The 20,937-nt window shown below is 39.0% G+C and overlaps 1 protein-coding gene across 2 annotated transcripts in view; it reads left to right on the top strand.

Moving 5' to 3' along the window:
- The window catches only part of CERT1 (ceramide transporter 1), an 82,510-nt gene that overhangs the window by 20,633 nt on the left and 40,940 nt on the right, over nucleotides 1-20,937 (top strand). For both annotated transcript variants that reach the window (XM_071425211.1, XM_071425210.1), the window contains exon 3: nucleotides 2,791-2,907. In XM_071425211.1, coding sequence (XP_071281312.1) covers nucleotides 2,791-2,907 — 117 coding nt within the window. The remainder of the gene's footprint in view (nucleotides 1-2,790; nucleotides 2,908-20,937) is intronic.

Genomic DNA, 20,937 nt, shown 5'->3' with positions numbered 1-20,937 from the left:
GAGACTTCGAGAATGAGAGATCAAGCTGAAGAATGCTATCATGTCAGGAAAAATCTTGATAGCTAATCTTTCTAGACTTTCTGTTTGGGTGATTTTTTGGAGTATTTCTGGATGTTGTAGATCATCACATGACTAAATGAGGGCCTGTCAGAGGAGTAGCTGAGAACAGGCATATAAGCATGACATTTTGCTTTGGCAAGTTTGCTGTTCTAAAGCAGCTAAACTTCTTTTACATATATGATAATAATAGTAATAGAAAATTCAGCTTGAAGAAGAGTGACCTAGACTAGAAGACCTGTATTTTCCTGTGCTGGGTCTGTATGGCAAGTTTTGGTGGCAGGGGGCTAAAGATGCAGCTGCTGTGTGTAGATGCAGAAGTTGCCTCTGTATCTCACAGATCCAGTTCTATGTGGGTCTAAGAAGGACCTGCTAAAACTGAGTTCATCAGAGATGATGGTATATTGCCTCTGTGATAACATACTAAGAAAGTGTAAAAACTGCTGTGCAGCATGGATTGGGAGAGAGGGCTGAAAATATTTGAGAGCGACAGCTCTGCAGACACAGACATCTGTGAGGAAGGAGGGGGAACACATGATCAAGTGCTGAAGCATAGATTCCCCTGCAGCCTGTAGGGGAGACCATGGTAAAGCAGATTGTCTCCCTGCAACCATGAGCATGGGTGTGGGAAACCCATGCTGGAGCCTTCTAGCAGGATCTGTGGCCCCATGGAGAGAGGAACCCATGTTGTAGCAGTTTGCTGGCAGGACTTGTGGTCCCTTGGGAGACCCATGCTGGAGCAGGCTGTGTCTGAAGGACTGTGCCCTGTGGAAAGGACCCACACTAGAGCAGTTAAGGAAGAGCTGCAGCCCCTGGGAAGGACCTATGTTGGAGCAGATCACAGAGGTCTCTGACCCATGAGAAAGTTCTTATGCTGAACAGGGAAACAGCATGAGGCAGGAGTGACAGAAAGTGTTTGAACTGACTGCAACTCCCATTCCCTCTTGCCCTGCAATGCTTGGAGGGATGAAGTAGAGAAAAATAGGTAGTGAAGTTGAGCCTGGTAAGGAGGAGTGGGGTGCCTTTAAAATTTTTATTATCCTACTCTGATTTGACTGGTAATAAACTATTTTCCCTGAGTCAGTGCTGTTTTGCCTGTGGTAGTAATTGGTGGGTGATCTCCCTGTCCTTATCTCAATTCATGACTCTTTCATCATATTCTCCCTTCCCTAACTGGCTGAGGAGGGTAGTGACTAAGACTTGGGTGGCCACCTGGCATCCAGCCAGGGTCAAACAACCTTTTTTGTCCCTGGTTCAGTGAAGGCAAAGGAGTGTGTAGAACCAGTTTTGAAAGTTGGTTGAATTTAATTAACTTGAGATGGTCAAGTATTAGGTAATTAGTAGCTATAGTTGTTTGACTCGATTTTCAATTCTTACAGTTACTGGAAGTTTTTCCTATGGGAAGTTTAAATTTCTTTAACATTGAACACTCAGATGCCTGACAAAGTATATGAAGTTTTAAGCTTACGCTTTGTTTTTTTATGTACTTTTGTTAAACTCTTTCTAGTTCATTTTTTTAATTTGTAATTTGTATTCTGTTATACTTTTCTTATTCCTTAGTATGTTAAAAACAGAAAAAGAGGAAGGTGTTTGTTTGTTTATGTGCAATTAGCTTCTGGTTTCCAAATTCTTTGAAAAAAAATTCTCACTAACACTGGAATGGTGGTTGCATGACAACAAATGAGACTTACTTCTAGGTTTTGTTTTGTGGAGTGTTCAGTCAGTGATTAACAGTTTTTTAGTTTGCAAGATTAATGTATTGGGAGTATGTTTTAAAGGATATTTCTAACACTTGTCTTCAGCATCTGGTACCAGTATCTGTGGTCTTTTAGACTTTGTCACAAGCCTTTATCCTGAAGCCTGTTAGCCTCCTGCAGTTATTTTCATGTGTATTTTTTCTTTGTATTCAATTTCAAAAAGGTGTTCAGCTACATCTGTATTACATGTCTTTAGAAATGGCTTTCAAAGATGAAGGGTGTGGGGAATATTGGGCTCAGTTGGATGTTTTCTAAGGAGTTACTTTGAATTGACAATGTCAGGGTACAGGGCAGATTAGATCATTGTTTTCTTTCCCTGTACTTCCCTTAACAGCTTCACTGTTGCATTAGTAAAAGCTTACTAGTATTTAAGGCATGTGAACTGAAAGTTAGATACAGTTGAGTGGACATGTGTGAAAGGATTGCATGTGGCTTCCAATTATCTGTGAAATATTCATGGTGAAAATAGTTGTCACAGTTCATAAGTTCCAGCTCTGACTTATCATTTAGATATAGTCTGCTTTTATGGTTCTATCCTGGTATTTTTTTGCTATGATGTATGTGTTTCATCTAAAATTAATACTGGTAGCACTGGTGTTACGGAGCTCTTGTCCTGTTTTGAAATTAAAATGGATATGTAGGAATATTTTCTGTAATGGTAGATACTTTGCTGAAGAACTTGTTTCAAAGTATTTGAAAATATGAAATGTATTATGTATGGAATTTATTTATGAAAATTTTATTTAAGAAGAATGTATGACACAGGCTTTTCTATTTCAGAAGATCAGCATCTTTCCTTATGAGAGTATATGTTCATTATTTGAGACAGCTAGACAATACAGAATTTATAATCTAGGAAGAATTAGAGACAATATAGACAGATTTTCTGATTAGTGTTTGAGTGTCACAATAATCTATGAGGTAATGTTTATCATGTTGCTAATTTTAGCTACTCTTACACTCTCTTCTGTCACAGCCCCATGACTTTGATGAATGCAGATTTGATATCAGCGTGAATGATAGTGTTTGGTACCTCCGGGCTCAGGATCCAGACCACAGACAACAATGGGTAGATGCAATAGAACAACATAAGGTATGTAATTTTCTAATTTCCTTCTCATTCCCTCATTAGATCAAGCATAGTGCTTGCAGAGAGTTTAAGCTTCCCTGTACAGTCATTAAAAGGCTCATGGTATTTATGACAGGTAAAAGCTGAAGATTGAAGCTGTGTGTTAAATATGTTTCAAAGGAATTGACGTGTTCTTCACAGATAAGACTTTACTGGGGGCTAACAACTTTCTGAGCCTTTATTGAGTTCTCTAGCTTGAAAAAAAAAAAAGCTTTTATTATGTTTGAGTGATCTTTTCAAGGTTTTGTCCATCTTCTCCCTGATTATTGCTTCTTATCTATCTTGTTAGTCTTAGAGTCAATTCTCTAGGTTATCATTCTGGTTTTGGGCTCCTCTTTTTCATCATTTGACCACTTTTACTGTATCTGATCACTGACTTCTGTCTCTTTTGTCTTTTATGGCACTATTCTTCGTCCACATTTTGGTTCAGCTTTCTTGATTTGTTCTGTATATGAACTCAATTTATTTCATTTTAAAAATACCTGACCGTCAAGCCTTTTAGGTCAGGTAGAAGGTACACAAAACATCCATTATGTTATCAGGTACAAGATAGGCACTGTCCCAAGGTGTAGCATTAAACTACAATACCTAGCCCAATGCAGCCTCTCAATCTGGGTTACACAAAGTACAAAAGGAATACAAATTGAAATAGATATCCAAGTAGGTATGAGTTTTTACCTTGAGCTTCTTGAAGTGATGTCCGTATAGGTACTGTGTGTAATTAGGAGATTTCACCTTTTGTTGGCCATTCCTTGCAATAAAAAGTACGTGTTCTTTAAATTTAGTGCTGCCTTTTGATAATGGTTCTCTACAAAAAATCATCTCAATTGGACTATTCATCCCTTTGTAGCTTAGCATTTTTCCTTCATTTTGATACAGAGGTAATGTTCAAGCATAAGAAATTAAATTGCAAAGCCAGGATTTTTTTTCCTGTAGTCTAATGAAAAAATATAAAGTTAACAGTGGCATGTTCATAAGACAACAATACTGCAATTTATTCTTTGTGCAATAGCTGAGAGAAATTTCTCGTGAGGATACACTGAAGAAGTTACTGGGTTGCACATCTGTAGAACTGACATTTCAAAAACTGGTAGGCTTGGGGGTCTTCAGGTGTGGTTTAGTGTAGTCATGGAACTTGATAGCCCTAGGCTAAAATTTAGACTAGGTTTCATGAATGATTTAGCTGGGGAAATGCAGAACTTTAACCTGAAGCTGGATAAGCAGAAATGCAGTCTGTGTCATGGAATGCTACCCTCTAAGAATGAGTGATGAAAAATCCCAGATCCCTGGGATCCCTGTCTTAAACTCTGCTCATCACTACTTCAAACCTTTTTCATGCTATTTTTCTATTCCCTTTTGTAAGGCTCATCTTAACTGTTGCTGAGTTCTGAGCTGCAACTTTATGGAATCACCAAATCATAGTACAAGATTGTTGAATGGTAATGGTTTAGAGTTTGCCATTGGAAGTGTTGATTTGGCATTGTTTCTCTGTACTACTTAAAAAAAAATCTTGTGTTTTCAACACTGTTTTTTTTTTTACCTGCATTAGTACTCAGCCCCTGTCATAAGATGTCTGTTTATTTTCCTTTGTCTGTCTAGTATTATTGATAAGCTTTTATTGGTAAGCTTAAATTGTCTTATTCAACCTCATTTTCAGATCATGAATGAATATTGAGGGGTACAAATTCTAGCATTCCAAAAGTGATCTCCCTTTATAAAGAAACCTGATTAATTGTACAGTTTTTCAGCTTTAAAAAATAATCTTTAAACATAATTAGGTTTGGACAGTTTAGACTTCCATTCTTTGCAAGAATTTGGTAGTTATTTAAATAGATAAATTTTACCAGATCTCTGCCTTTATGCTTAAAGAAGAATGAATGATTATTTACACTACCCATTTTTTTTTTCCAGAATTAGTATATAAGTAGGGATAAGAAGGTATTTTTCATTATTTTAATAAAGTTGCTTTTCAGCTTATTTTTTAAAGAATGAGGGTGTTCTGGAATGTTGTAAAAACAGAAGAAAAGTATATCTACAAGTAGGGAGTGGTAATAAGTCCTTCAGTATATGCTGAACTCACAAGAAACAGTTCACTTTGCATCTTGCTATCCAAGGTAATAACACTGGACTTGACTGTTCTCAATCTTGCAGCTTTTCCAGTATGTGTAGTTTGCAGTTTCATGGCTATTTGACATTTTTCAGTTTCTTTCATACTCCTTTTTACTCTCTAGTGTTAACAATATTTAAGGCAAATAGCAGTTGTTTTCATTCTTAAATGAAGTAGAAAATACTATGGCACATCACTTCTAAATAAGCTATCAAAACATTTAATATGTTAAAGTAATACATTATTTTACATACATACTTACGTATTTTTATTTTGAAACATCCTTTTTGTATTAAACAACTAAATATCAAGAATATCATGATCAAAGCATAGCAAGGAAAACAGCAGAAGTTACTGCAGTCTTGTAATAGTAGCTTAAACTCAAGTTGAAAGTATATAATGAAATAACAGAGTTACTAAGGTCTTCTTTCCAGTGCAATATTCTGTTATCTTCATAATACAGTAGGAATTTTGTGTGATAAATGTAGGTGTAGAGGTGTATCTGTTGCTTCTGATGATTTTAGAAAAATAAACAGTAACCAGAGGCCTTGGAAATCTTGACCAGCACTTGAAAAAGTGCTGTATTTACATAAATAGGTGTTTGATAGAATTAAACACAACACAGAAGTGTCCAAATCCAGTCTTCAGTCTGGTAATTATTAGTGGTTCTTAAAGAATATGTCCCCAAATGTCTTGTTTCTGTACTTTCATTGAGGGGTTAGTGCTATAACCTGTAATTTTTTAATATAGGTTTGTATGGAAAATATTTAAGAAACTGTACTTTTTTATAATATAACTTTGATGTCAAAGAAAGTATTTTCATGGAATCTGGAAGTCAATCCCATTTTTCAGTCAAATTTGTATGAACAGCGCTTAAGTGAACCTTAGTGTTCACTTGGAACCTCCTTATTCATCCTTTAATTCACTTCAGCTTGTGGAAGTTGTATATCCAAAAACTTGACTGAGAGACGGGGAAGATGGGCAGAATATCTCATTGCACTGAAAAGTTCAGATCTGTCGGCTTTGACGTTTTCTGAAAGAGCTTTCTGATCAGGTTACCAAACCTTTACAAAAGCTCCTTCTGGGTAAAAAAGTTTTTGTTTGAGAAACAGGTTCTTTAAATGGCACATAATAATTTGAATAAAATCAGGAGAGGAAATTATTTCCTGTACCAAACAGTTATTTTTCTTAACATTAGTCTACTGCTGCATAACGTACTTTTTTGTTTGTTTTTGAAGTTCTTTGTTGCTTACTGAGTGGGTAGGTAGTTCTGGTAGGCTGCTTAAGCTATTTGCTAACAAAAGTGTGTTTGTGAGACTTGATGGAGCATGTCACAAGGTTGTTGATCTTCAGAGTGAGAAAAATAGACAGAAACTTTGACTGTGTTTCATTGTGCTCCAAACAAAGAGAACACTGATTTAAAATAAAATTAATTTTAAATATGAGTATAACCAGACATAGAAAAACTTAATGCTTAGCATTGAGTAGCTGATGGCTGAGAAATGTCAAACAGCTTATGTTCAGACATAAAAACGATTAGAATTTTCAGAGGGGTTTATAATTGTACTTTTTTTCCTTGTATTGAGGTTCCTGAATCCTTACTACATTAAGTGTTTCAAGTATAGCTCAAAACATTTATTCATTGCCCTGAACTGGAGGAGGGATACATTTAAAACTACCGTAAAGCCATCAGTGAGGCAAATGAGGAAGTAATTAATGTGTAACCAGGAGTCCATTCTTCTACTTAAATGTTTCATTAGATTTATTGATCAGGCATTTCTCTGGTGTCAAAACATTGATGGTACTTGAGCACCACAACGCTGATCTGTTTGGAAAGTTACTATCTTCTTAATAATAATTTGAAAGACTGCCTCCTCCAGGTCTCTCCCATCGTTTCAAAATGGAATTTGGAATTTCCAACCTAATATTAGATAAATTGGCTTAAATGTTGTTAGTTCAGTGCTGTGAGAAAATGAGAGTGAATTGCTGTTTGTTGTGAGAAACATCTGTATAAGTAAACTTATTTTGAGTAAATGAACTCCTGAGATCAAGATAATGATTTCTTGTAACGTTAATCCACCCCATGAGTTGAGAACTAGATGAGAATTTATTTATAAGTGAGTACTTTGAGAAATTCTGTATCACTTTAGGTTTGTCCCATTTTGTTCCATCATAGTTTTTATTTTCTGCACACAGACTCTTAATGTCTTTATTATTGACTTCATGGCTCTTCAGCAATATAAATTGATAGGTTTTTTGGTCTTGTATTTGAAAAATCTTTTGTTTGTCAAATCGAAATAAGTCTTCCTGAACTTCTTAAAATATCTGATTTTGCTGTTTCAGACTGAAAAAGGTAATTTTTCAGAGGAGTACCTAGATATCCAGCAAATTGGCATGTAGGGGGTAGGTAGGTTTTCTTTTTAATTTTGAAGTGATGATGTACAAGGTGTTTATATCTAGAGTAGAAGGCATGAATCTCAGAGTTTGACTGTGAAATGTATCGGGTGGCTATTTCCTGAACCTAATTGACATACATCCCTTTTTTGGGGATGAAGGGACCTGTCCCCCTTAAATGACAGTGGCCTGTCTCCCTCAGTAAAAATATTCGTTGAAGGAGTGGCTACTACTTTATTGTTTTTACTCTTAATTAGACACTGTGGAAGGAGTTAGCTTGTTAGAATAGGGTTATACAGAAACATCAAGAAGAGTAAAACTTATATCTCCTTTTTTTAGCATTTTCTCCCCAAATGGGGAGAAGACATGGCAACCTGGGGGTTAAAGATAATTTAGCTTTTAAGTAATTCTAATTTTGTTCAATTCTTTGTATACTACAACTTGTTTTTTAAAATAACCAGTTGTCAGACCAGTTAAGATGCTTAAGATACCACTTTGCATTGTTTAAGTGCAGATCTAGTTTAAATGATGGGAAAAGCCAAGAACACTGGATTTGATAGTCAGATAAATTCAAATTTAAGAAAAAGTTAAGTAATTATTAAATCAGTTGATTTTGTTTCTTTAACACTGATACCTTTTCAAACAAGTAACCTAGAATTGAGATACTTAGTAGTGAGGTGGTTATTTTCTGACTGTTGATCTTAGTTCATAAGTCAATTTAGAAAACTGCAGAGCAAACTTTAAACAGCATAATTTTCATTGCAGTCAATAAGGGCACTTCATGATATTGTTGTGAGAAAAATCAAAACCAAAAACATCATGAGCCTGAAATTTTCAGAAAATTGTTATTAACCAGATAAAATGGAGTTCCTTTTTTTGCAAGTACCCTAAAAAAAAGCTAGTAATTACCTTATAAAGTGTTAAGAATCATTAATTTCACTCATGGTAATCTGCCTGTTTTGTTTTCCCTTGTCAATATACTGTTCTAAAAGAATTAATGAATGTGCTGTTACACATTGAAAAATATTGCTAGTAATGGTAATGGTGATGTCGAAGCAGGAAGCCAGGTGGAGAGGACAAGGGGTGGGCTTTTGCTAGTCTAACATGACTGCAAAAGCATTTGAAAGCAAAAATTCCAATGGGTGAAACCAGAGCACCAGATTTTGCACTTTAGAAGCATCTTAATAACAAACTAACCCACAGAGTACCTGCCTGGAGCTAATAGATCCCCCCTCTACCTGCTGTAATTGTTCCTGTTCTGAATGATTGAGCTAATTGCTTAAATTTGTTGGTTATACAAATCAGCTTCTGGACTGAGGTGAAGTGTAAGAATATCGTGCCTGGTGGGCTGTTCGAGTCCAATCCAGTTAGCTATGGACCCCAGCCCACACCATCTTACATGGACAAAAGGCAAAAGACAAGAAGCACTCTTCTTCATGTGGGGACAAATGTCCTCAGTTTATTCCCAGGTGAGCCCCCAGATGGAAAAGAGCCTGTCACCTCATGGCGGGAGACTTTTAAACCCGGGGGAATGGGGGGGCTGAGGAAGAGGACCACAGCCAATGGGATACCAGTGAGGAGGGGATGAGGGGAGGAGTAAACCTGCTACAAACCAGCACCACCAGGGGTTTTTAGGGGAGGGAAAGACCATGTGATATAAAAGGGGAATCCCACAAGGATACAAACATACTATTCTCTGCAATAATACAGAACCCAGTGCAAAACAACTAAATATCTATTTAGTGCAATACAACAGTGAAGGACTTCAGGTAAAATATTGCAGTAAATATTGAAGTATTTGCAAATTAAAATTGCTTTTTATCCTTGTGTTATTTCTCTTGTGAACTTAAGTATAAGAGGTTATGCATGAGTAACTTTTATAAACTCAGAGGGAGCCTTAAATTTCACTTCAGACTTGATTATAAGCAGCCAGAGTTTCTCAGTTCCTAGTTTTTGTTCTGTAATTGGAATATGTCACCTTTAGACTGAGATCCAAGTGCATCTACCTGTTCTTTCAACCTACAATGGCTTAAGAAATTTCACATTAACCATACTTTAAGTCAAGCTTTTGTTTGAATACTGTATGTAAATACTGATCTATGAGATTATTGTTATTTAGCTAAGAAAATAAGAAAACATTGAAAAATGCAAATAGAGGTAACTTTCTCATAGTAATATTTTACTAGGAGTAGATGCCAGAGCAAAAAAATTTGACCTATTAATCAGGTCAGAAACCAATATCAGAGTTTCAATTCATAAAATAATGAGCTCGGGTTATCAACAGGAAGGGGAGAGTACAGAAAGGTAGCATGTGTTTAACTTGTCCACAGGTCTTTCAGCAATTTTAAGTAGAGCTGTAACATTCTGTGAAGACAGGGTAGTTTTCTCCTTTTTTACACATCTCTTGACCCTGATGTTGAATGGATTTAATATACTGATAATGGCAATAAATGACTTCAACTCTGTTGCCAGTATTGGCTGAAATTAGTAAGATAATTTAAAATGAATAGTATATGCAGAGAAATTATACAGAAATATTTTGACTCAGCATACTAATGTAACAAACTTTTAAAATGGATACTAAATGAGAAGTATAAATTTCTGCCATCAATAACTAGTTTTATACATTAAATTTAGTGTTCCTATTTTCTGGCAGACCATTGAGGAGTTGCTGGACCAAGTAGTTTAGATGTTTGTGTAGACTGTATTTAAGTGCATATTGAAGTGCTGCAAATAGTCTTCAGAAGTCCATTTTGATGTTGCAACCTTTATAAATATATTTCTTTTATCAGCTTACTATATTATTGACAACTAGTCACTGTCAATTTCTAGCAACGGTAAATATTCTAATATTGATGAGTGAATGTTAATTATTATGATAATGTTAAATATGTATATTATTATATGTATATTATAATAATGTATATTATTATAATGTTAAATAACAATCTTGTTAATTATTTTAAAATAAAAACTTTACAGTAGTGTAATTTCAGATACATCATATAGCAGACAGCAACAGGAAGAGCGTCTGTTGCCATTTCTCCCTCTATTTTCTCTCCTGAAATTCAGCTGTTTCAATAATGTGTGGTGTTTAAAGTATTTCCTTCCTCAGCAGTCACTGCTGAGGTCTGAAAAGAACTGTGGCTCCCTAATGTTTTAATTTTTTTGGCGTTTCATACTAATAAAAGTTATTCTGGCCATACTTCCCCCTGTACCCATTCACAAGTAAGACTGACGTAAGTGGAAGAAGAGTGCAGATGAAGGAAAGCAGAAAGAGTGCAGAAAAGAGTGCAGAAAGATGAAGGGATATATGGGAGCAGATATATATTGTTCAACTTCAGTTTTATTTATCAAGTTCATAAAGAGGATTGTATGAGTGTGATGATGAGACCTCCTTTTGCCTATGTTGGTATCCATGTCCTAAGTGTTGGAACAAGTTTCCTAAGTAATCTTTATGTCAACTATTGTTTCCTATTAACTGGATTTGGATTTCCTTGTCTGGTGCTCTACAGCACACAACAAACTCAAAATATTGCTGTATGATACTGATATGGATTGTATAGCATACACTCTTATTTGTTTTGTGGTAATGCATTTTGCTTCAGAAGCTGGTGACCCACTCTCCCACTGTGGCCTTGTGAGGCTCTGGCTTGAAGCAGTAGCGCAGCTTGCCTGAGGAGGCTGGAGGACAGCATTCAGATACCTATATTAACCTGTAAAAAGCTGTTTTAAAAGCCTGTTAACCTGTTTAAAAGACTGAAATGTATAGGCAAGATGAGTGGCAGAGACACTCTTAAGGTGTTACAAAAATACCCTGTATCAGTTTGAAACTAAAAGGTTACGAACTGTTGCTCAAGCTTAAGCAGGAACATAGATGAGAGTTTTTGCTGTTTCTGTCATTGTTGTGTGTTGATGTTATATATTTAACATAAGTTCTTGCGTATTCACATTTGACATCTCCCAGGAAAGCTGAATTTGAAGTGTTTGCAAAACTGCTCCTTGGTAACTAAATAACAAAATATGTTCAAGCAGAGGCTTCTGAACTTGGCAGTAATAAACTTACTTATTTTGGATTTTGACCAGAACCTTAGGTAGAGTGGGAAATACATAGGAGAAGGATGTAGCTGTCGCAAGAGTCTGAGCACCCTGTCTTAACTTTTAAAATTCATTCGTTCTTCAGTTGGAAATACCATCTTTTTCTTTTTGGTCTTCAGTGACAGCTGAGTGGTATGGAGATCAGCAAAGAAATAAAGTGAAGTACTGTCCTGAAGGAAGACTTACAAAGTTAATTGTAATTCTTCCCCTAATGTGAACTAAACTCATCCTTACTAGATGCTATGTTTCACTGTAAGATAGATTGGGAAGTGTTGTAACAGTAAGGGCTTATGGAATCATTTTAGGCTGTTTGTGCCATCGAAGGGATTTCTTGCCATCCTTGTAAAATGAGTTCTCCTTTATTAAGTAGTCTTACAGTAAATCTAGAGAGATTATTCCATTCATTTTTGAAACACTTAACATTTCTTGTCTTTTTCCATTAGAACAGTTCCCTATTCCTCAGTTGTTGTGCACATGGATGTCTTTTACAGGTTTCTGATACCTAGCATGCCTGTCTTACAAATTCAGTCTTCCATCTTTCAGTGAAGTATAGCACCAAAATAGAATTCCCACTAGGATCCTATATGTGTTGTATAGAATGTAGGATTATTTTGTGGATCTTGGATGCTACCATTTTACAACACCACGAGTTTTTTAACTTATTCAGCTTGCAAAACACTAAATCTGATTCATCTCTAGAACTATCTGCAGATCATTACCTGTCCTGTACGTGTATTGTAAATACAGTACAGTATTTCCTATAACTGAGTAAACTTTGAACTCCATTTTTCTCATGTGTGTATATAAGTGTTAAGTTTGTGTTGCTCTTCTGTCAACTTCAGTCTTTCTAGCTCAGCTGCTTTAGGTAATCATTATTGTGCTGTGTGGGTTTGGTTCCATTCCTTAAGTGATTGTGCTTCTTCTAGTACTTTGTAAAGTATGGGGACTGTCTACATGAAGAAATTTCTAAGTAATCTAACCTATCTCAGTTCACAACTGAGCTTGCCTGTTACTCTGTTGGGAGCTGCCTATCTAAATCTGAAGCTGTACATATAATGCACTTAAGATAATTTTAAATCTTTGTATCCATGAAAGCTGTGATATGTTCCTAATTAAAAAGCGTTCACTCCCATCTAGTCAGAACATTAACAGATAGTCTTCACAGTCAGAGGTCTGGAGTTCTTCTCTCAAGCCCCTCCCCCTAAAAGGTAGTGAACTTAATTGAAATGGCTTACTCCTGTCTTTCCCATAAATTAGCTAAATATACTAATTGATTCAAGATTCAAATGCGCAGAAAGGTTAAAGTAAATTTTTGATCACTGCATAGCCAGGCTGGTGAACTAGGGTGTTCTGAAATAGCTAATGAATGCCTGAAAATTACAATTCAAATTGCAAATTAGCAGAGTGTTGCCTTGTAGGTGCAATACTGTTTGAAGGAAAACACTTGAAAAAGTGCTAACTCAGTATCAAATAATGTGAAAGGCTTGTGACACTACTGCTCCACTAAGCTGTTGAGTATGTCAGTCAACGTTTTTGCAGTGCTATTTAACAAAGAATGATGTACCTGGCTAAAGTAAACTTGGTCTCAAGACTAATACTCGGGCTTGAAGTGGCGAGAGCTCTAGAAGAGTCAACTTGCAGCTGGCTGTGGAGTAAATAACTGGTCTTATTGCTATGAACAAGTGAGATTCCAGTATTAAACTCAGAAGTGTTATTAATTCACTTTGTAAATCGTTTGGATAGTGTATACTTTCATTTAATAGAAGTAAGGGGAATGTCAAGGTATGTCACCAGCAGAATGACATGCAGTTATATCTAAGAGTCTGAGTTCTCCGTGGCAAAATGGTAGCATGTTTTACAAGGTCTCCCTGAAAACAGTATTGTTCATTGAGGGAGACCTGTGTCAAGCTTGACTTTGGTGATAAATGCCCCTTCAGATTAGGGTACGCTCTTGGTATCAAGAACTGAAAGTAGAAAGCTGCAATGTAAAAGTAGTGAGTGGTTCAACAGTTGAAAGTTGTCACTTGCCAATACTGTATGCTAGTTACTCAGAATTATTAGTGATTACCTCAAAAAATACTGGGCATCAACAGCTTAATAGAATAGTCTTCGGTACTCTGTATGTCTCAGCCTACCAAAGGTGGTCTTTTTTAGCTTTCTCAAAGGCTTTTTTAGGAAGTGGCTTTTCTTCAGTGAGCTTTCATTACAGTGAAACTTAATGAGGTGATATTAATAGATGTTAGTTGATCCCCTTGCTGTAGGGAGGAGCGCTCAACCGCATGGGTGGGGTGCACAAGTGCCAATAAGACATAGTAACATTGAAGAGAGGTAACTTTCTGGCTCTTTTGTGAGACACACACACCACCGTTATCCAGGAAAAGTCCTGAAGAAGAGAGTAACTCCAGAACCTAGTATGACTCAAAAGAGTTGAAGGAATTCTTTTGGAAAGACATCATGGCTTGGGGCATCTGCTCTTTTAATTTAATGTCCTTGCCATTTATCAGAACTTCTTAAGGTAATTCTTCTTGTATAATTTTCACTGTAGGTCAGCAAAAAGATCCTTTTTTTTTCTCTGAAAACAGATCAAGCATGAAAATATGCATTTGCTGTTATTTTTTAATGTTGTCTGTGTATAGGCTGACTGCAGAGGAAAAGAAAGTTCATGCTCTTGAGCATATCTATTTTAAATAGTAGGTGAGAAAGAAAGGGTTTAATATTTAACTGCTACTATTTAAATATCCCATATTGCTTGGTATGAACATAGGCATCAGAAAACTGGGGGAATGGAGGGTCAAATAGAGAAATGTGTCCATCTTTCTATAGTATTTGTGTATTACTGCAAAATTGCTTGTTTAAGTAAACAGATACACTTGAAGATGCTCAGCTGATAAGTTACTTGCCCTGATGTATGGTATGATGGGGGTACTGAAATTTTGTAAGAAGCTGTGGTTTCAGGGAAAGATTAGATGGGTTATTCAAGTTATTAGTCCTTTGCTGTCAATAACAGAGAGTTCTTTCTTTAAAATTTAATTAAATACTAATTAAATTTCAGTGAGGGAAACTGAACTTGGGTATGTCTTGTACATTCCATTATTTTAGCACTGGCATCAGCAGTAACTCTGATACATATGACAGTGCACGTCATTTGATGTTGCTAAATTTGCTAAGTGCACTCATTGCTGAAAACTGTGTATTTCCTGAAAGAAGACTAGGGGAATGCCAGTGACTCAGCAGTTTCAGTTGACTATACAAGCGTGTTTGCTGCAGCAAACCTAAATGTTTTCACTTCCAAATTGTTGAAACTTCCCTTTCAGGACTGAAAACAATAGTTCTTTGTCTGTCTTGACACGCTTTTGCCATTCTTGGGCCCATGATGGAACAGCAGCTGTTAAATTACAGCTTTATTAACAAGTAGTTACAGTTAGTACTGTCTAAAGCTGGACTAAGGCTTTGTCCATTCCAGCCCAACACACTCGATTAATTATAAACAAAGCAGATTGTTTCACTTTGACCAACCCAGTCTTTCTTTGACTGTTGTGTTCCAGTTAATGTTTCATAACAATTGCTTTGGCTTTGAAAATAGATACTATAATTCCCTAAAGAATGCATCCTTGTGGGATGTAGGCCTGAGAACGTAATCGGACATGCTCTGGTCAGGAGGTGGTACTAGAGATCTTGCATCCTAGTCATTTTATGGTAAAAAGTTTAACTGCTTCTTACATAGCAGTTAACTATTCCTTGCTTGTGTAATAGTATTGTCTGTTTCCAGCAAAATAATTTCTCTGTCTTGAAACAGTTCTTTTTTAACAAGGTGAAGTTTTTTTGCCTCAATTTGCTGGTTCTCAGACTTTCAGATGTAAATAAAAGGTTTGGTTAAATTCTGTCTCCTTCAAGTTTTGATTTATTCTTGTGCCATTCAAAAAGTGCAGCATCTACTTATTTCCATTCTTGTTTCTACCTGTCTCCAAATATGCTCAGCAAGGTTAAGCAGAAAATATGTAATTCATGTGCTTAGTGATGTTTAGTGGGTTTGAGGCACTCTGTTAGGTAAACCTGCCAATTTTGCAAAGTACAAAGAAAGGGCAAAGATAACAGCTACTTAGACTATAGCTCCCACAATCTAATCAAACATTACGCACAGAATTACACACAGAATCACTTGGTTGGAAGAAACTTCAAGGTCATTGAGTCTAACCCATGCCCTAACATCTCAATTAGACCATGGCACCAAGTGCCACATCCAATCTTTTTTCAACACATCCAGGGATGGTGACTCCACCACCTCTCCGGGCAGACCATTCCAGTACTTGATCACTTTTTCCATAAAGAATATCCAAACTGTATTTCCCTTGACACAGCTTGAGAAAGAGACCTCCACACTGCCTGGCGAAAGAGACCAACCCCACCTGACTACAGCCACCTTTCAGGGAGTTGCAGAGAGTGATGAGGTCACCCCTGAGTCTCCTTTTCTCCAGGCTAAACATCCCCAGCTCCCTCAGTCGTTCCTCACAGGGTTTGTGTTCCCAGCCCCTCTCCAGCCTCGTTGCCTCCTCTGGACACACTCCAGCGTCTCAAGGTCCTTCCCAAACTGAGGGCCCAGAACTGGACACAGCACTCAAGGTGTGGCCTCACCAGTGCCGAGTACAGGGGAGAATGACCTCCCTGCTCCTGCTGGCCACACTGCTCCTGACACAGGCCAGGATGCCCTTGGCCTTCTTGGCCACCAGGGCACACTGCTGGCTCATGTCCAGTCATGTACATGTTCATGTCAGCCAGTACCCCCAGGTCCCTTTCTGCCTGGGCACTGTCCAGCCACCCCCTCACCAGCCTGTAACGTTGCAGGGGGTTATTGTGGCCAAAATGCAGGACTCAACACTTGGAGTTGAGTTCACTTCATCCTTGTTGGACTCTGCCCATCCATCCAACAGTTCCAGGTCTCTCTGCAGAGCCCTCCCACCTTCCAACAGATGGACACATGCTCCCAGCTTAGTGTCATCTGCAAATTTACTAATGGAACACTCAATCCCCTCATCCATGTCAATAAAGATATTGAACAGAACTGGCCCAGCACAGACCCCCAAGGGACACCACTGCTGACTGGCCCCAGCTGGATGTGGCACCGTTCACCTCCACCCTCTGGGCCCAGCCATCCAGCCAGTTCCTAACCCAGCACAGAGTGCTCCTGTCCAAGCCATGGGCTGCCAGCTTGTCCAGGAGTGTGCTGTGGGAGACAGTGTCAAAGGCCTTGCTGAAGTCCAGGTACACAACATCCACAGCCTTTCCTGCATCCACCAGGCAGTCACCTGGTTAGAAAAAGAGACCAGGTTGGTCAAACACAACCTGCCCCTCCTAAACCCATGCTGGCTGGGTCTGACACCCTGGCCATCCTGTAAGTTCTGTGTAATGACAATCAATATAAACTGTTCATCACCTTACCTGCTACTGAGGTCAGGATAACTGGCCTGTAAGTCCCAGGATCCTCCTTCCTCATTCACCCTTTTTGGGAATGGGTGTCACACTGGCCAGCTTCCAGTCCTCTGGAACCTCACCAGTGAGCCAGGACTGTTGGCAAATGATGGAGAGTGGCTTTGCAAGCTCACCTGCCAGCTCCCTAATCACCCTGGGATGGATCCCATCTGTTCCCATGAATTTATGAACATCCAAGTGGCTCAGCACTTCTCTGACTGCCTCCTCCTGGATAACAGGGATTCTGCTCCCTGACACCATCTGCCAACCCAGGAGGACAGTTGTCCTGAGAGCAAGCCATCTTCCCACTAAAAACTGAGGCAAAGAAGGCGTTAAGCACTTCTGCCTTCTCCTCATCTGCAATTACTGAGTTCCCTTCCTCATCCAATAGAAAGCAAAGGTTGGTCTTACCCTTCCTTTTGACATTAATATATTTATAAAAACATTTTTTATTATCCTTTACAAAAGTTCCCAAATTAAGTTCGAACCGAGCTTTGGCCTGCCTAGTTTTTTTCTACATGCCCTAGCAACTCCCTTGAATATTTCCTGAGACCTGACCCTCCTTCCAAAGATGATACATCCTCTTTATATTCCTAAGTTCCTTCAAAACATTGTTTCCCATCCAGGCTGGATGTTTGCCTTGTCGACTCATCTTTTGGCACACAGGGACAGTCTGTTCCTGTGCCCTCAAGATCTCTGTTTTGAAGCATGGCCACCTTTCCTGGACTCCTTTGTTTTTAAGGGCTGCTTCCCAAGGAACTCTGAATAAGTCTCCTGAATAGGCCAAAGTCTGCCCTCCAGAAGTCCAGTGTAAAAGTCTTACTGATGTTCCTCCTGATTTCACCAAATATCAAGAACTCTGTAATTTCATAATCGCTATACCCCAAGTGGCTTCCAACCACCACATCTCCCACCAGCCCATCTCTATTTGCGAACAACAAGTCTAACATAGCCCCCCGCTTGGTGGGCTCACTCACCAGCTGCAACAAAAAAGTTGTCCTCCACACACTCTAAAAACTTCCAGGACTGCTTCTTTTTTGCTGTATTGTTTCCAGATACCTGGTAGGTTAAAGTCACCTACAAGAACAAGGGCTGGTGATCCTGAAACATTCTCCAGCTGTTTTATAAAATAAGTTGTCCACCTCTTCTTCCTGGTTGGGTGGATGATAACAGACACCCAGTAGGATGTCAGCCTTGTTGGCCTTCCCCTTAATTCTTACCGATAAGCATTCAACTCCATCATCATTAGTTTCAATACCCATGGCATCAAAAGCCTCCCTAATATAATGGGCCACCCCTCCACCTCTTCTCCTTTTCCTATCTCTCCTGAGTAGCTTGTAGCCATCCCATGCAGTGCTCCACCTATGTGAGTTGTCCCACCACATTTCCATGATGGCAGTTACATCATAGCTTTGCTGTTGCACCTTGGCTTCCAGCTCTTCTTGTTTGTTATACATGCTGCATGCATTAGTGCACATGCATCTCATCTGGGCTGCTGATTTCACCCCTAACTCAGCCTTATCACCCTTGGGCCTGCTTCCAGACAGCCCAGCTGCATCCCCTTCCCCCTTCAAACCTAGTTTAAAGCCTGCTTAATGAATTCTGAAATTGAGAGCTGAAATTCTTCTACCCTTAACAGAGAGATGCAGCCCATCCAGTTCCAGTGGGCCCGGTGCTGAAAACGTTGGCCCATGATCAAAGAACCCAAAATTCTGCTGATGACACCAAAGCCTCTTCTTCGCTTCTTGACTCTCCTATTCCTTTCATCATTTTTCTCTGCCACCAAAGGCACTGAGCAGAACACTACCTGTGCTCCTGCCCGGTCAACGACTTGACCCCATGCCCTAAAGTCTCTTTTAATTGCCCTGACTCCTCTTTTCAATCTCATCACTGGAAGCCTGGAGTATCAGCAGTGGGTAATAATCAGAGGGCTAAGTTAGCCCAGGAAGTCTCTCAGTAATATCCTGTACCCAGGCCCCAGGGAGGGAGCAAACTCCTTGTGGGATGGGTTCAGTCCACATGTGGGGTCCTCTGTTCCCCTCAGAAGGGAGTCACCTGTTCCACTACAACTACCCTTCTTTTCTCTTTAATATTAGACGTGGTGATCCCTCTGACAGATGAAGTGTAATTGGGAGGCCCACTGGGCAGATAATTTTCTTCTATATCATCTGGCTGACCCTCTGGATTCAGGGCCTCATACCTATTCTGAAGTGGCACCTGGCTAGGTGATGGGGTCGGGAGGAACTTCTATTACCTCCCCAAGTAGGAACCCATTTCCTGTCCCCTTCATCCACCCGGTGTCTTCCTATTGCCTTACAGTGGGAAGCATGGGGGTCCTCTGACTCCTGGTGGGCCTCCCTCAAGGATGGCAGGGAAGAACTCCACCAACCTATCTCCCTCTCACTTTCCCTTTCCTTAGTGTTCCAACTTCCTCCCTAAGCTTGGCCACTAGCAAAAGTAGATCATTCAGCTGGTCACACTGCAGGCAGGCTTCCTCTGCAACACCCCCTGAAACCACTGATAAGCTTAAACAGTCCTCACAGGAAGGGGTCTGGACAGACACATCCTTTTTGGAGGGTTCCATTTGGTTACATACACTTGTAGTAACTGCAGTTTTTGCCTGTGTAAAAAACATTACTAACAAAAACACCAAAACCAACTTACCAAGAGAAACACAACAAACAACAAACTAAAAACTCCACTAGAAGGAGGAAACCTGCAACCCTGCCTGTGTGAACTGCCAGGTGAGCTGTTGTACCACACCCCTGTTTGCCCACTCCTGTTCACCTTGCTCCCTAGAGCTCTCCTTTTTTCACCCTGCCTCTTGCCACAGGAAAACCCCGCCTTGAGCCTGCATGGCTCATGAGAATGAGGAACCAACCTGCTCAGTGCTCTTTTAATCACCCAATACATAGGACTTAAGGTTTGTGTAAGTATATCTAATTGATCCTCAGAGGGTGACTGGAATGATTTGTGTTTTAATTCTTGAAAAGAGGCCATCATGCTGGCTAGACATGTCTTCAACAGATGGAGAGTGTTCAGCTGATAGTACTAGTCATATGTAGTGTCTCTCAGATATCTACCTGAATAGACAGAACCTGGAGTAAAAAACATGCTCCATTTTGGGTTTGAACTTGGTCATATGGGAAGAAAGTCTGAAATATGTGGATCTGGGGCTTCATTTAGGAGAAAAACTTGTGTTACACTTGACTAGAAAGGTTCTCTGCCCTCTTTGTTGATTGATACTGTCTTGATATAAGAGTCCTGTGTTAGACAGCAAATCTGCTGTTATTCTTAACTGTTCTCAAGTGTGAGGCAGATTTGAGTCTGGAGTGCTTTTGGAAGTAGATACAATAGCTTCACTTTCATCATTTTTATTGCTGCTGCTTTTTCAATGCCTGAACTGGAGTATGAGATCTGTCAGAATTTGAAAATCTGGTAACAGAATTTGTATTTTGTCAATGCCATACAGAATGGTCAGGAAACATCTTACCTACCATCAAGTGGGAGTTTCCCTCCCCTCATTTCACAAGGGGATAAAGGCAACTTTTAGTGTGTTGCAGTTCAAAGCAGTCAACAGCAAGAATATCACCATTCTCCTGAAGTCTTAATGTCACCCATATGCACACTGGAATCTCTGCAGGCAATAGTATCAGTTTCAGTTTGCCAGCTCTTAACACATGTGCAGCTTTCTCACGGTGAATTATTTGGGGGTACACTTGCGTGAGAGAATCAACAATGGGATTGGACCTCAGCAGTATGTAGAAAATATGAGTCTACAAAATAATTGATTACGTAGATGCTGAATGTATTTGTGCAGTTGCCTGGGTTTTTCATAGTGCAGTGGGCAATTAAAGCAGAAGTTCTTTAAGAAGGGGCTCTACAGCTTCTACAAAACAGATGTGCTGTCATGAAATAAGATAATTTAC

This window comes from Agelaius tricolor, unplaced genomic scaffold (assembly GCF_023055355.1).
Source record: "Agelaius tricolor isolate 1412-34295 unplaced genomic scaffold, bAgeTri1.0.p SCAF_4, whole genome shotgun sequence".
NCBI lineage: Eukaryota > Metazoa > Chordata > Aves > Passeriformes > Icteridae > Agelaius > Agelaius tricolor.
Note: the sequence above shows the minus strand (reverse complement) of the source record. Positions and strands in the feature narration are given on the sequence as shown.